This window comes from Hordeum vulgare, chromosome 3H, assembly GCF_904849725.1.
Source record: "Hordeum vulgare subsp. vulgare chromosome 3H, MorexV3_pseudomolecules_assembly, whole genome shotgun sequence".
In the NCBI taxonomy this organism is placed as follows: Eukaryota; Viridiplantae; Streptophyta; class Magnoliopsida; order Poales; family Poaceae; genus Hordeum; species Hordeum vulgare.
In genome coordinates this window covers 563542775-563560238 of record NC_058520.1, presented here as the reverse complement: position 1 = coordinate 563560238, position 17464 = coordinate 563542775, and the positions used below count along the sequence as shown (strand labels likewise).

Genomic DNA, 17464 nt, shown 5'->3' with positions numbered 1-17464 from the left:
TTTATTCTGCCGTGGTCGGGTTTTGAGTCTTACTCAAATTCACACCTCACAACGCAACCAAGAACTCCTTCTTTGCTGATCTATTTTGAACTCCTTCAAAAACTTGTCAAGGCATGCATCTTGTTGAAACTTCCATTAAGCGCTTTTGATCTATCTCCATAGATCTTTGATGCTCAACGTTCAAGTAGCGCAATCCAGGTATTCCTTTGAAAACTCCTTTCAAACAACCTTGAATGCTTTACAGAAATTCTACATTACTTCTGATCCACAATATGTCACCCACATATACTTATCAGAAATTCTATAGTGCTCCCACTCACTTCTTTGGAAATACAAGTTTCTCATAAACTTTGTACAAACCCAAAATCTTTGATCTCATCAAAGTGTATATTCCAACTCCGAGATGCTTGCACCAGTCCATTGAAGGATCACTGGAGCTTGCATACTTGCTAGTATCTTTAGGATCGACAAAACCTTCTCGTTGTATCACATACAATGTTTGCTCAAGGAAACCGTCGAGAAAACAATGTTTTGACATCCTACGTGCAATATTTCATAAATAATGCATCAACAACTAACATAATTCTAACAGACCTTTAGCATCGCTACGAGTGAGAAAGTCTCATCATAGTCAACTGTTTGATCTTGTCGAAAACATCTTTGCGACAAGTCGAGCTTTTCTTAATAGTGACTTATCACCATCATCGTTTGTCTTCTTTTAAAGATCCATTTTACCCAATAGTCCCATGACCATCAAGTAGTTCTACCAAAGTCTACACTTTGGTTTCACACATGGATCCTCTCTCGGACTTCATGGCTTCCAGCCATTTGTCGGAATCTGGGCCCACCATCGCTTTCTCCATAACTCGTAGGTTCACTGTTGCTAAACAACATGACCTCCAAGACAGGGTTACCGTACTACTCTGCAGCAGTACGCGACCTTGTCGACCTACGAGGTTTGTAGTAACTTGATTCGAAGCTCAATGATCACCATCATCAGCTTCCACTTCAATTGGTGTAGGCGCCACAGGAACAACTTCCTACGCCCTGCTACACCCTGGTTGAAGTGATGGTTCAATAACCTCATCAAGTTCTACTACCCTCCCACTCAATTCTTTCGAGATAAACCTTTTCTCGAGAAAGGATCCTTTTCTAGAAACAAACACTTTGCTTTCGGATCTGAGATAGGAGATGTACCCAACTGTTTTGGATATCCTATGAAGATGCATTTATCCGCTTTGGGTTCGAGCTTATCAGACTAAAACCTTTTTCACATAAGTTTCGAAGCCCCAAACTTTCAAGAAACGACAGTTTGGATTTCTCTAAACCTCAGTCTATACTGTGTCATCTCAACGGAAATACGCGGTGCCCTATTTAAAGTGAATGTGGTTGTCTCTAATGCATAACCCATAAACGATAGTGGTAATTCGATAAGATACATCACATCATGCACCATACTAAATAGTGCGTGGTATGACGTTCAGACACATCATCACACCATGATGTTCCAGGTGGCATGAACTGTGAAACAATTTCCACATTGTCTTAACTGTGTACCAAAAACTCGTAACTCAGATATTCATTTCTATGATCATATCGTAGACAGTTCATCCTCTTGTTACGACGAACTTCACTCTGAAACAGAATTGAACTTTTCAATATTTCAGACTTGTGATTCATTAAGTAAATACTCCTGTATCTACTCAAGTCGTCAGTGGAGTAAGAACATAATGATATCCACTGCGTGCCTCAGCACTCACTGGACTGCATACATCAAAATGTATCACTTCCAACAAGTTACTATCTTGTTTTATCTCAATGAAAACAAGGCCTTGCTCATGTGGTATGATTTGCATGTCACTAGTGATTCGAAATCAGGTGAGTACAAAGATCCATCAGCATGGAGCCTCTTCATGCAATTTATACTAACATGACTCAAGCGGCAGTGCCACAAGTAAGTGGTACTATCATCATCAACTCGTATCTTTTGGCACCAATATCATGAACATGTGTAACACTACGATCGAGATTCAATAAACCATTGAAGGTGATTATTCAAGAAAATAGAGTAACCATTATTCTCTTTAAATGAATAATCGTATTGCAATAAACACGATCCAATCATGTTCATGCTTAACGCAAGCACCAAATAACAATTATTTAGGTTTAACACCAATCCCGATGGTAGAGGGAGCGTGCGACGTTTGATCATATCAATCTTGGAAACACTTCCAACACGTATCGTCACCTCGCCTTTAGCTAGTCTCCGTTTATGCCGTAGCTTTCATTTCGCGTCACTAATCACTTAGCAACCGAACCGGTATCCAATACCCTCGTGCTACTAGGAGTACTAGTAAAGTACACATCAACATCATGTATATCAAATACATTTCTTTCGACTTTTGCCAGCCTTCTTATCTACCAAGTCTCTTGAGTTGCTCCGCCTCAGTGATTGTTCCCCTCATTACAGAAGCACTTAGTCTCGGGTTTGGGTTTAATCTTGGGTCTCTTCATTAGTGCAGCAACTATTTTGCCGTTTCACGAAGTATCCCTTCTAGCCCTTGCCTTTCTTGAAACTTAGTGGTTTTACAAACCATCAACTATTGATGCTCCTTCTTGATTTCTACTTTCGCAGTGTCAAACATCGCGAATCGCTCAAGGATCATTGTATGTATCCTTGATATGTTATAGTTCATCACGAAGCTCTTACAGCTTGGTGGCAGTGACTTTGGAGAACTATCACTATCTCATCTGAAAGATTAACTCCCACTTGATTCAAGCGATTGTCGTACTCAGACAATCTGAGCACATGCTCAACGATTGAGCCTTTTCTCCAGTGCTTTGTGGACAAAGAATCTTGTCGGAGGTCTCCTACCTCTTAACAAGGGCACAAGCATGAAATCACAATTTCATCTCTTTAGAACATCACTTATGTTCCGTGACGTTTTACAACGTTTTCGGCGCCTTGCTTCTAAGCCATTAAGTATTTTTGTACTGAACTATCGTGTAGTCATCAAAAACGTGTATGTCGGATGTTCACAGCATCCACAGACGATGCTCGAGGTGCAGCACACCGAGTGGTGCATTAAGGACATAAGCCTTCTGTGCAGCAACGAGGACAATCCTCGGTTTTACAGACTCAGTCTGCAAAGTTTGCTACTATCAACTTTCAACTAAATTTTCTCTAGGAACATATAAAACAGTAGAGCTATAGCGCAAGCTACATCGTAATTCGCAAAGACCATTAGACTATGTTCATGACAATTAGTTCAATTAATCATATTACGTAAGAACTCCCACTCAAAAAGTACATCTCTCTAGTCATTTGAGTGGTACATGATCCAAATCCACTATCTCAAGTCCGATCATCACGTGAGTCGAGAATTGTTTCAGTGGTAAGCATCCCTATGCTAATCATATCAACTATACGATTCATGCTCGACCTTTCGGTCTCATGTGTTCCGAGGCCATGTCTGCACATGCTAGGCTCGTCAAGCTTAACCCGAGTGTTCCGCGTGTGCAACTGTTTTGCACCCGTTGTATGTGAACGTTGAGTCTATCACACCCGATCATCACGTGGTGTCTCGAAACGAAGAACTGTCGCAACGGTGCACAGTCGGGGAGAACACAATTTCATCTTGAAATTTTAGTGAGAGATCACCTCATAATGCTACCGTCGTTCTAAGCAAAATAAGGTGCATAAAAGGATTAACATCACATGCAATTCATAAGTGACATGATATGGCCATCATCACGTGCTTCTTGATCTCCATCACCAAAGCACCGGCACGATCTTCTTGTCACCGGCGCCACACCATGATCATCCATCAACGTGTTGCCATCGTGGTTGTCGTGCTACTTATGCTATCACTACTAAAGCTACATCCTAGCAAAATAGTAAACGCATCTGCAAGCACATATGTTAGTATAAAGACAACCCTATGGCTCCTGCCGGTTGCCGTACCATCGACGTGCAAGTCGATATTTCTATTACAACATGATCATCTCATACATCCAATATATCATATCACATCGTTGGCCACATCATATCACAATCATACCCTGCAAAAACAAGTTAGACGTCCTCTAATTTTGTTGTTGCATGTTTTACGTGGTGACCAAGGGTATCTAGTAGGATCGCATCTTACTTACGCAAACACCACAACGGAGATATATGAGTTGCTATTTAACCTCATCCAAGGACCTCCTCGGTCAAATCCGATTCAACTAAAGTTGGAGAAACCGACACTTGCCAGTCATCTTTGAGCAAAGGGGGTTACTCGTAACGATGAAACCAGTCTCTCGTAAGCGTACGAGTAATGTCGGTCCAAGCCGCTTCAATCCAACAATACCGCGGAATCAAGAAAAGACTAAGGAGGGCAGCAAAACACACATCACCGCCCACAAAACCTTTTGTGTTCTACTCGAGAAGACATCTACGCATGAACCTAGCTCATGATGCCACTGTTAGGGAACGTCGCATGGGAAACAAAAAATTTCCTACGCGCACGAAGACCTATCATGGTGATGTCCATCTACGAGAGGGGATGAGTGATCTACGTACCCTTGTAGATCGTACAGCAGAAGCGTTAGTGAACGCGGTTGATGTAGTGGAACGTCCTCACGTCCCTCGATCCGCCCCGCGAACAATCCCGCGATCAGTCCCACGATCTAGTACCGAACGGACGGCACCTCCGCGTTCAGCACACGTACAACTCGACGATGATCTCGGCCTTCTTGATCCAGCAAGAGAGACGGAGAGGTAGAAGAGTTCTCCGGCAGCGTGACGGCGCTCCGGAGGTTGGTGATGACCTTGTCTCAGCAGGGCTCCGCCCGAGCTCCGCAGAAACGCGATCTAGAGGAAAAACCGTGGAGGTATGTGGTCGGGCTGCCGTGGAAAAGTCGTCTCAAATCAGCCCTAAAACCTCCGTATATATAGGTGGGAGGGAGGGGAGGAGGCAGCCTCAAAACCTAAAGGTTTGGCCGAAATTGGAGGTGGAGGTGTCCTACTCCAATCCTACTTGGAGTAGGATTCCACCTTCCCACTTGGAAACTCTTTCCACCTTGTGTTTTTTCCTTCTCAAACCTTATGGGCCTTAGTGGGAACTTATTCCAGCCCACTAGGGGCTGGTTTATCTCTTCCCATAGCCCATGAGACCCCTTGGGGCGTGACACCCCTCCCGATGGTCCCCGACACCCCTCCCGGCACTCCCGGTACACTACCGATGAGCCCGAAACTTTTCCGGTAATGCACGAAAACCTTCCGGTAACCAAATGAGGTCATCCTATATATCAATCTTCGTTTCCGGACCATTCCGGAAACCCTCGTGACGTCCGTGATCTCATCCGGGACTCCGAACAACATTCGGTAACCAACCATATAACTCAAATACGCATAAAACAACGTCGAACCTTAAGTGTGCAGACCCTGCGGGTTCGAGAACTATGTAGACATGACCCGAGAGACTCCTCGGTCAATATCCAATAGCGGGACCTGGATGCCCATATTGGATCCTACATATTCTACGAAGATCTTATCGTTTGAACCTCAGTGCCAAGGATTCATATAATCCCGTATGTCATTCCCTTTGTCCTTCGGTATGTTACTTGCCCGAGATTCGATCGTCAGTATCCGCATACCTATTTCAATCTCGTTTACCGGCAAGTCTCTTTACTCGTTCCGTAATACAAGATCCCGCAACTTACACTAAGTCACATTGCTTGCAAGGCTTGTGTGTGATGTTGTATTACCGAGTGGGCCCCGAGATACCTCCCCGTCATACGGAGTGACAAATCCCAGTCTTGATCCATACTAACTCAACGAACACCTTCGGAGATACCTGTAGAGCATCTTTATAGTCACCCAGTTACGTTGCGACGTTTGATACACACAAAGCATTCCTTCGGTGTTCGTGAGTTATATGATCTCATGGTCATAGGAACAAATACTTGACACGCAGAAAACAGTAGCAACAAAATGACATGATCAACATGCTACGTCTATTAGTTTGGGTCTAGTCCATCACATGATTCTCCTAATGATGTGATCCTGTTATCAAGTGACAACACATGCCTATGGCCAGGAAACCTTGACCATCTTTGATCAACGAGCTAGTCAACTAGAGGCTTACTAGGGACAGTGTTTTGTCTATGTATCCACACAAGTATTGTGTTTCCAATCAATACAATTATAGCATGGATAATAAACGATTATCATGAACTAAGAAATATAATAATAACTAATTTATTATTGCCTCTAGGGCATATTTCCAACAAGTTTTATAGCAAGACCATCTATCACTGTTACTTACAGAACTTGCAGAAAATTCCTTGCTAAATATTCTAGAAAAAATCTCCGTAAATTTTCAGTTCATTTGGAGCAAGTTGATTTTTCTGCCTTTTTCTCGGTTTCCCGGTCCAGAATTCGAGTTTACAGATATTTCCCTCTCAATGATGTACCTTGCATATTCAAAGAGAAAAGGCATAAGAATTGTATGATAATAATGGATAATGGACATGATCAACACAAATATCAATAGTAATTCATGGTGCAAAACTAGCGTATCATCAGTCCATACTGATATAGTACTGCCATCTCCTATTCATGAGATCAAGCCCATCTTGAGGGGCCCTCTTCCCACAATGACCGCCTTCCACGTAGCCGAAGCCGACTTAGACGGGTTGATGCTTGCATAAAAGCAGTGTGAGGGAAGTAACACCCCTTCCGAACTCTTGCACAAAGGGAATTTGGATTTGCCCGTGCAATCAGCTTCGGCAACTTCTAAAGAATCTATTAGGCCATAACCAATACATGTCATCATTTTGCCTCTCTAGTGTAGCAAATTTAGCTAATCTATCGTTAAACTTATTTTGATTGCGATTTAGAAGAGTAACACATGAATCATGAAGAGACACAAGGTGCCTAATCTCTCTAATCATAGAAGAATAAATCGATCTATCAAAGATATGAAGCTTGAATCAGCTTGACATCAACGACATAGTCCATTTCAACTATAATTTGGCAAGTCGCTCATTTGAATGGCAAAAGAGAGTCCTTCCATGCACCTATGCCATTCAACTAAAAAAACTATGTGTCGAGCATACATGAGTCTATGTTTCTTGTAATCATAACAAAGAAACATAATATATGGTGCTTATTTCCGTGTTACCGAAGAGTAAAGAGAAAAAAAATGCTTGCACGCATATTATAATTTTATCCTGCTAGAAAAAAAGTTGTGGTCGACAGGATTCAAATGAACTATGTCATTCAAATCATGTGTCGGAGTTTCTTGTAATCACAACAAAGAAACACAATATATGGTGCATATTTCTTTGTTGCCGGAAAGTAAAGAGAAAAAGGATTCGTACGAGCTATAATTTGACCCTCCTGAAAAAAAAATGTGGTCGGCGGGATTCGAACAAGCTATGTAATTCAAATTACGTGTCGGGGGTTTTCGCAATCGCAGCAAAGAAACGCGATCTATGATGATCATTTCTTTCCTCCAAAAAAATGGAAAAAATAAACTAAAATATTCGTGGTCGGCGGGATTCGAACCTAGTAACTTGATGACCCTCCAGAAAAATGAAAAAAATTAAACTAAAATATTCGTGGTTGGTAAGATTCGAACCTACTAAAGTGAAAAAATTGCCTAGAGCTGTACTACTATAACTTGACGACCCTCCAGAAAAATATCCTGCTAGAAAAAAAGTTGTGGTCGACAGGATTCAAAGGAACTATGTCATTCAAATCATGTGTCGGAGTTTCTTGTAATCACAACAAAGGAAAACAATATATGGTGCATATTTCTTTGTTGCCGGAAAGAAAAGAGAAAAATGATTCGTACGAGCTATAATTTGACCCTCCTGGAAAAAAAATGTGGTCGACGGGATTCGAACGAGCTATGTAATTCAAATTACGTGTCGGGGGGTTTCGCAATCGCAACAAAGAAACACGATATATGATGATCATTTCTTTCCTCCAAAAAAATGGCAAAAATAAACTAAAATATTCGTGGTCGGCCAGTTTTGGAGTAGAGATGGAACTAAGAAAGAGAACCATCGACTATAACCCCAAAAGAACCAGATTTCGCAAACAACATAGAGGAAGAATGAAAGGAAAATCCTTCCGAGGCAATCGTATTTGTTTTGGTAGATATGCTCTTCAAGCACTTGAACCCGCTTGGATCACGGCGGGATTCGAACCTAGTAACTTGATGACCCTCCAGAAAAATGGAAAAAATAAACTAGAAATTTCGTGGTCGGCAGGATTCGAACCTGCGCGGGCAAAGCCCACATGATTTCTAGTCATGCCCGATAACCACTCCGGCACGACCACTTTAATGTTAATTATGCCCATAAGCTCCTCAAGTAGTAATAAGCAACCTGGAACCATGATCAAACCTCACAACATGTATTATGCGGCAGTTCTATGTTAGACTCTTTTGTTGTTCTCTTACCCTTAGTCGTGTCTCATCAAATTGCTTGCTTTCTCACCCTAAAAAAACTTTGCTTGCTTTCTCGATGGTGCAAGCCAGTGATGCCATACTACCAACCATTACTTTGCTTGTTTTCTCGATGGTGCAAGCCAGTGAAGCTTGGCCGACGATGGGGAGAAAGCTGGAGGGAGGGATCCGGGCCGGCGGAAGGGAAGGGATCTGGCAGGGGAAGGGATCTGGCAGATGGCGCATGAGAGAAGAGAGCTCTTCTCTCTCTCTCTCTCAGATCGATTCCTTGCACCGGTGTGTTCCTCACTCTCTTTCATCTATTTCACCTCAGATTGTCTTCCAATTTCTATCCAATCCAATCCCGCCCAATTTCTGTTTCCCGTCCCGCCCCTCACTAGTTTCCTGCCCGACATGGACCAGGGCATCCAAATTGGGCCAAGGCAACGCCTCCCCCGCCTAGGCGAAGACCTGGACGCCTCAATAGGTGAATCTGGATGCCTTGGGCGATGGTCTAAGGCGAGCCCGACGCCCTGCGGTCTCCCGAAGCTCTGACGCCTATTCAACCTGCCGTCTCCCGACGCTCTGACGCCTATTCGACGCTTTGGGGACACCTTAAAAACCACGATAGGAATAACAGAAGGTGTCTCACTCATAAACATCGGCTGTTTTCGTAAATAATGCTATCCATTCTAGGTGTGCTGAATTCACAGCCAACACCATTTTCCAGTGAGAGAAGAAAACAACAAGAGAAATGTGGTGCTGAAAGGAAGCTCGCCGCAGTTTCAAACTGCCATTCTACAACCATATTCAGATACTTTGTCATATATACACAGCCACATTGTTCAAGCACATCAGGTAAAACAGGGCTACAGAAGAAAAATATACACACGGGTGCATTACAAGCATCAAGCAGAAAAGATAGTACTAAACGAGTCACTTAAGCATCCTTTTGTCTTCCACAAGTAGGCACTTCAGGTAGGGTATAAATCTGCAGGGGACTGCATAGTATGCTCACAAGCCAACTGCATTTCTAGCTCTATGCAGCGGATTCCACATCTCACAGGTGCCCCAGCACAGGCCATGGGGTCACTCCATTGCCAGGAAGCATAGGCTTTATCATCGGAGCTCGCCATAACATCGGCTGGGCCTTGAATTGAGATGCCTTCTGCAGGGATTATGAAAACATAAATGCTCAGCGAGAAAGTAGTTGACAACACAAATACGCAATTTTGCGAGATTCACACACAGATAAGCAGTACTGAGGTATATATAAGTGTCTGAAACAACATCAACACCCTGAAGTGTTTGAGCTCAATGATCCAATCAGTTTAACAGCGAGCCACAATTCACATAGCATATACTCCCTCCGTCAACTATGATAAGAGCGTTTATATCACTACTACTTTAGTGATCTAAACGCTCTTATATTACTCCCTCCGTTCCTAAATATAAGACCTTCTAGACATTCCACTATGAACTAGATACGGATGTACATAGACATATTTTAGAGTGTAGATTCAATCATTTTGCTTCGTGTGTAGTTTAGGCCCTGTTTGATAACAAAGAATTTTCGTAGTATTTTTAGAATACTGCAGTTTTGGAGATTATCATAGTTTTATTTACAATGAGGTGTTTGGTTGCCTCTAAGAATTGTGATTTTAAAACTGCAGTATTGAAAAAACTGTGGTTTTTTCTCTGCATAAAAAAAAGAACCCCAGACCTCTTTTTAAAAAACAGAGAAGGCGAAAAGAAGGGGTGGGACGTCGTTATCTTCTTCCCGTGTACTTGCTCGATCTAAACTGCAGTAATATGTGGCGTAATCAAACAGTTTCTCTACATTGTGAATACTGCAAAAAATGTTGTTATATTAAAACCATGGTATTTTCTATCTACACGTAAAATTACTGCAGTTTTTAATACTTTAGTTTTTTTACTAGTTTTTAATATTTTCTATCTACGTGTAATCTCTAAAAGGTATTATATTTAGGAACAGAGGGAGTAGTAACTATTGTTGTGTTTAAATACCGCTGGCATGCATTTCCTGACCGAGTACACACACAAGAACATCGCAACAGAAGCAGACAGAGTTATTTTTTTCATTCCTTTTTGCGAGGAAGCAAATCGATTTCCGAAATGCTCTACCTTCAACTTAAACAATACAGCTTCCTAGAATCACGAACAATTCTTGCAAGGAGATTCCTAGAATTTCTCCTCAACGTGGCACTATTCTTACAGCATGTATGTCAGCATGTACTCTACAGAATGTAAGTACGTAAGCTCCTTTGGAGCTGCTTATTGCTAAGCTCAGCGGTGACTGGTTCTAAAAGTGATACACGACGCAACGTCTCAACAACAGTAGACCCACGAGTGAGACGCCCACGCAAGCACAGCGGCGCAAGATGAAGCGATTGGGACGCGACATGTGGCTGAAAGGGGCAAAGGGCCTGACCTTATCGTCAAGGACGAGCCGCACGCGCGCCACGGCCTTGCTCTGCCGCCGCATCCGGTGCAGCCGGCGGCCCAGCACGGCGATCCCGAGCAGCGCGACGGCGACGGGCACCGACCACGCGCTCCTCGCCGCGCGCGCCGCCCACAGCCGCAGCACCTCCACGGGGAGCCTCCACCACCGCGCCGCGGCCCCTCCCTTTGCCACCGCCCCCTCGTCCGCCCCCGCCGCCGGCGCTTCCAGGGGAGTCTCCACCAGCGGCTCGGTCGCCTCCGCGTCCTCGCGCCTTTCCCCGTCGGACGACGAGTCGGACCAGAGCGCGGCGCGGTCGCGGGCGGGGAAGGCGAGGGCGCCCGGGTGCGGCTCCACCCAGCTCGACTCGCCGGCCTCCTCGTCCGTCCCCTCCTCCTTACCCTCCTCCTCAGCCCCGATCGACAGGGACGCCCTCCTGGCGTACTTGGCGTCGGAGCCGAGGTCGAAGTAGTCGTGCTTGATGGCCCCGGCGGCGTCGTCCTCCACCGGCTCCCCGGCGACGGCGTACGGCCCGGGCGCAGCGGCGGTGGGGGAGGCGAGGAGGAGCTCCCACTCCTGCAGGTCCGCCGTGGCGTCCCGGGCGTCCATCTCGATGGGGGTGACGCTAGGGTTTGACGGGTTCGGGGGGCGTGAGCGGCAGGATTGGGGGCTTTGGAGGCGAGCGCTTGGTGCTGTTGCGCCGTGTGGGGTGGGGAAAGGAAAGGGAAGATTCGGGGCGAGCAGGAGGTGGTTTGTCGCGCGGGGACACCCGGATTCTGCTCATTGGACTCTATCGTTTGGTGGGGAGGAAGGGAAAGAATGGAACCGGATTCTTTCTCGTCTGCACAAACGTTTTTTTAACCGAAAAAGATGTTTTTAAATCAAAATGATATTTTAATGTAATAGGTAAAAGAAGGAGGAGAGATGGACCGGTGTGATTTCAGGTGATGTTAACGTGTGAGTGGTCATCGTAGCCAGTCAATTTCAGTGATCCACCAAAAAAAATGTTGTCCTGGAACTGTGAGAACCAGGGGTCCACATGCCCAACATGCTTTTGTTGGCGACTACCCTTGAAGCCTTGTTTGGTAGTACTAGTGTATTTTAGAAAATTTGTAAGGATTATCCCGGTCAAACCCTTCAATCCCCACACATCTCATAACACCATTTGGTTCTAGTGTATTTGACATGTTTCATTCCCACATTTTCCCTCAATACCTAGTGTATCGGGGATAAATGGGGATTTCAATGGATTGGGTGAAGGTTGGGGTTTCACCCAATCCCTTGGGGGATTATCCTCACCAATCTCCTTAAAAACACTAGTATCAAACAAGGCGTGATGAATATTCCTCAGGTTTATAAGTGTTCTGAAAAAGGGTTTCTTCCGCTTTGTATTACAAAGCAATCAACCGCTACAACTAACGATAATGTGCTTGGATGGAAACAACACAGTCACACCTAAAAGAAAAAACAAAATAAATAAATACCGACAATGGCGAATCAACAGAAACGAAGAAGCTTCACGACCAGTGCGCCCACCAAAGTCTCTGACCAAGCTCTAAGGCTCCGAAGCGTCGGTATCAATCAACACCTTCAGAAAGGATCGCGACGATGATGACGCTGCTGCCAAGGATTTCCCCTGATACACAACGAGGCGAGACGAAGGGTAGCCCCCGACGCCCTCCAGGAAGGTCTGGCGGCAGTCACGGGCGCCACCACGTCGGTGTCGACCAGGCCGATAGGGGTTGATACGTCCCAAACGTATCTATAATTTCTGCTTGTTCTACGATCTTTTGGGTGACATTGTTATATGTTTTGCTACACTTTTATATAGCACGGAGAAGGACGAACTAATGTTTTTTGATAGAGAAGGGGATGCACGGGGGCATCCCCAAGCTTAGAGCTTGAGTCTCTTGAGTATTTCTTTGGGGTGCATGGGGCATCCCTAAGCTTGAGGGCTTGACACTCCTTGATCTTTTTTCATCATCTTCCATCGCATACTTGAAAACTCCCTTCATGCGGAACTCATCATAAGTTGATTAGACTAGTTAGTGCCCATAATAAAATAATTTATTCTCTATTGAAAATAAAGATTTTCATGAAGAGCTACTGCTTCTCAAGATCGCCAAAAGGTTTTTGCAAAAAAGAAAGCTTAAGATTTGCAAAATGATGAAAATGCAAAACGTGGCAGAATCTGTGAAAAACAGAACAACGGGTAGTAAATAATTGTTTCAGGGCACTTCTGCAATTCAAATAAAAAAACTCAGAACATACGCTAGATAGACAATTATATAGAGCATGCTGTCAAAAACATTCAGATCAAAAAGATGATCTCGTAATTTTTGGCGAATTTTTCCATCAAGCAGACATAATCTGTTTCTAGACAGCATGCCACAACTTTTGAACTTTCTTGTAATCGGAGGCTAAAACTTGGCACAAAGCTTGAAAATAAAGATACAATGATGTTGCTACAGTAGTAACAAGAATGAAGACCACTAAACTGAAAGTAAAAACTCAAAGTAAAGATAACAAGGGTTGTCTCCCTAGAGATCTTTCTTAATAGCCATAAAGATAGGCTTAAGATTTTAATGATGCTCTCATAGGAATAAGAGTTGTAGAATAAAAGAGAGCATCAAGAAGAAAATACCAAACACATTTAAGTATAACATGCTTCCTATGCATAGGAATATTGCAATAGAATAATTCATTGAAGCACAAATCAATAAGCATAGGAAGGCAAAACAAGTGCGACTTCAAAACCTTCGACATAAAGAGTGGAACTTCTTATTTTTTAGATATTTAGAACCATGTCTCCCCCTCATTATAAATTTCAGTGGAATCATGGATGAACTCAACTATATAACTATCACATAAGGCATTTTCCATGATCCAAAAGCATAAAAGTATCATTACTCTTCTTATAAGCAAAATCTTTCTTATTAGGAATAGTGAGAGTAAAGCAATCATTATCATCATGGTAATCATCATGTTTAGGAAGCATAGTATCATCAAAGCAAAATTTCTCCTCAAAAGTTGGGGGACTAAAAATATCATGTTCATAAAACCCGTCATCCCCAAGCTTAGAGCTTTCCCTGTCATTAGCAATATTGGTATTCAAAGAAAGCATACTAATAACATTGCCACCATCATGATTGTTATGCAAATAATAAAGTTCCATAGGTTTTTAATTTTCTCCTCAAACACTTCATGTCCTAGTTCAAGATAAAGTTTATAAATTTCTCTCATATTTTTCTTGTTTTCCATTAAGCCTAACTAGCTCATGGCAAATTAACAAGACTAAAAGCAAAGGTAAAAGATAGCGTGCAACTCCCCTATCTTGAAGACTGGAGTCCCCGGCAACGGCGCCAGCAACTTGCTTGATGACGAGTTGATGAATATACTTCTCGCCCCTCATTGGTTACCCCAAGTGGAAGGTGGAGATGTAGTCAGCAGCAAGTTTCCCTTACACGAAGACTGTAAGGTTTATCGAACCAGGAGGACTCTGAGGATCAACAAGTAGGTGTCCCCCGCCCTGGCGCTAGCAGAAGACGTGGACCTGCACACACAACAAATAACTTTTGTACCGACGAGTACAGAGAGGTTGTCAATCTCTCCGGCCTTGTAGTTTGCAAAGGATCAAAAACTCAAGCGGGAATAGTGATAGTGATTGCAACAGAAAAGTAAACAAAAGGAGTAAATGATGGAGGTGTAAGCAATGATGGTGATATGGACCTGAGTCACATGATGTTCACTAGTGATGTCTCTCTCCCAAACGACGATAAACAACTATGCAAGGGTAAACAAATTACAGCTGGGCAATTGACAGAATTATGAATGCAGCGCAACGATAATTATGCTACTTGAAAGTTAGAGGCTCAATAGTAATGGGCAATACGTCAAGACAAGTAGACCGTTTATCCATCAGCATCTACTTACTAATCATCCACCTTGAGATATCTATCCAGAACATCTCGCTGATATTAAGTTGCGAGCCCCACCCAAAGTGTAAACTCAAAGCAACAGACAACTGCATTAACGAACTTTGCGTAAGGTAAACAATACTTGCAACCGCGGTCACAAGCACAATTGTTTTTCTCCCTGGTGGCAACAACACATCCCCTAGTATCATGTTTCTGTCACTCAAGCTAGACATCAGGGGGCATGAACCCACAATCATGCATAACGCTCCCTCTTGGAGTTACAGTCTACTACTCGGCCAAAGCAATAAAGAGCAACGGAGAACATGCATGAATCACTAAAGAACCTAATATAAAAGGATAATCAAATATATAACTCATAACAGTCTGAACATAATCTCATAATCCATCGGATCCCATCAAACCGAGCATAGCAATAGCATGAAAATTACATAGATGCCTTGATCATGTAGGGTAGCTCACAAGGGCTAATCATTGAAGCACAAGATTGGAGAGAAGACATCACATAGCTACTGGTCATGGACTCATGGTCCAAGGAGGACTACTCACGGCACGTCCGGGAAGCGGCCATGGCGGTGGAGAAGCTCCCAGAGGTCAATCCTCCCTCCAGCAGGGTGCCGGGAAGAGGTCTCCTGACGCTCCCGATCTCGGAAGCGATGCGGCAGCGGAACGATGGAGAAATTCACGATTCTGGATATGCTTGAAGGGTTTCCGATTGGAGGGGTAAATATAGGCCAAATGAGGGCGTCAGAGGAGGTGGGGCCCACCCAGGCGAGCTGTGGGCGCGGCCAGGGGCCAGGCCGCCTAGGCAGCCCCTGGCTCCCCTCTAGCCCATCTTCGGTGATCCGGAAGCTTCCGTCACGCTGATTTATATATATTTTTCTTGGGATTTTTGGGCCTTTGGAAATTTGGGTAAAAGCCCATGCAAAAAAGACATCAGCACACAGGAACTGACACTGGGTGCACTGAGTTAGTAGGTTAGTCCAAATATGTGTAAAAGATATGAAGTGTAGCAAAACATATAATAATGTCACCCAAAAGATCATGGAACAAACAGAAATTATAGATACGTTTGGGACGTATCAACCATGAGGTGCCCACTAGGTACGAGGCCGCGCCAAGCGGGGCAGGCACGCCCTGGTGCCTAGTGGGCAGCGTGGGCCTCCTCTCCAGTGGGTCTTTGCTCCTCTGGATATCTTCTGGACAGAAAAAAATCTCCAAATAGTTTCATGACATTTGGACACCATTTGATATTGATTTTTTTTGCGAAGTAAAAACAAGCAAAAAACACCAATTGGCACTATGCACTATGTGAATAGGTTAGTCCCAAAAAATGATATAAAGTTGCTATAAAATGATTGTAAAGCATCCAAGAATGATAATATAATAGCATGAAACAATAAAAAATTATAGATACGTTGGAGGCGTATCAACATACCCTAGCTTCATTCTTGCTCGTCCTCGAGTAGGTAAATGATAAAAACAGAATTTTTGATGTGGAATGTTGCCCAACATGTTCATCATATTCTTTTGTTTATAGCATGGACATACAGACTTGTAGATGATTAAAAACACTAGTCTATAATTTGACATGAAAACTTTAATACTCAGGCATATCAACAAGCAACCAAGTCTTTCAAAATATCAACGCTAAAGAACGCTATCCCTAGCCCATCATGCAACGCACCCAAATATTAGCTACATCCAATGCTCAAGTATGATAATAGTGTTCCTTAGTTGGTGCTTTATAATGATCATTGAATTATCTTTGTCTACATCATATCATTGTTCTCCAAGCATTACTCTGTTTTATTTAATACTCTAGATGCATGCTAGATAGTGGTCGATGGGTGGAGTAATAGTGATAGGTGCAGGCAGTAGTCGGCCTATTTGCTTATTGGTGTGATGCCTATATACACATGATCATTGTCGTGAATATCACATAACTATGCGCTTTTCTATCAATTGCCCAACGATAATTTGTTTACACGCTGTATGCCTATTACATGAGAGATGCCATTAGGAAAAACTACGACTCCCAGGTCTATTTATTTATAAGTTTACAAACGCTACGATACCTCGCTGCCTTTATTTACTTGAATTTTCCTTTGCAATTATCAATTATCATCTACACACTTTACTTGCTTGTAAATAACGAGTCCAAGGGGATTGACAACCCTCTTGCCCGTGTTGGGTGCAAGTGTTTGCTTCTTTGTGTGCAGCCACTGAAGATGGGGGCTGTCTGTTACTCCTATTGGTTCGATAAACCTTGGTTGTCTAGTGAGGGAAATACTTACCTATATTGCACTGCATCACTCGTTCCGCTTCACGGAAAACCCAACGCAGATCTCAAGTATCACTCACTACATGAGAGATGCTAGTAGGGAAAACTGTGGCCCCGGGTCTATTCACTTATATATTTACAAACACTACAATTACCTTGCTGCCTTTATTTACTTTTTATTTCTTTTCCATTTACAAACTATCATCTACACATCTCATTGTCTTGCAAATAACGAGTCCAAGGAGATTGACAACCCTCTTGCCCGTGTTTGGTGCAAGTGTTTGCTTCTTGGTGCGCAGTTGCTGAAGACAGGGTTGCGTGTTACTCCTATCGGTTTGATAAC

The 17464-nt window shown here is 43.3% G+C and overlaps 1 protein-coding gene and 1 non-coding gene across 2 annotated transcripts; both read right to left on the bottom strand.

Moving 5' to 3' along the window:
- Nucleotides 1-8253: 8253 nt before the first annotated feature.
- Nucleotides 8254-8335, bottom strand: TRNAS-AGA. The gene has a single exon. It is a non-coding gene; the product is annotated as a tRNA-Ser (tRNA).
- An 889-nt stretch (nt 8336-9224) lies between these two features.
- On the bottom strand, nt 9225-11707 carry LOC123445113. Its single transcript, XM_045122047.1, has 2 exons — nt 10894-11707; nt 9225-9609 (listed from the first exon to the last, which is right to left on the bottom strand). The coding sequence occupies exons 1-2, from the start codon at nt 11509-11511 to the stop codon at nt 9502-9504; spliced, it is 726 nt and encodes a 241-aa protein (XP_044977982.1). The 5' UTR covers nt 11512-11707; the 3' UTR covers nt 9225-9501.
- Between the last annotated feature and the right edge of the window lie 5757 nt (nt 11708-17464).

What these genes read in the sequence shown, in the direction of transcription:
- LOC123445113 (XM_045122047.1), bottom strand. Translation starts at nt 11,511, where the DNA reads ATGGACGCCCGGGACGCCACGGCGGACCTGCAGGAGTGGGAGCTCCTC. An exon ending in GGCTCGTCCTTGACGATAAG is followed by an intron (nt 9,610 to 10,893) that starts GTCAGGCCCTTT and finishes TAATCCCTGCAG; the next exon opens with AAGGCATCTCAATTCAAGGC.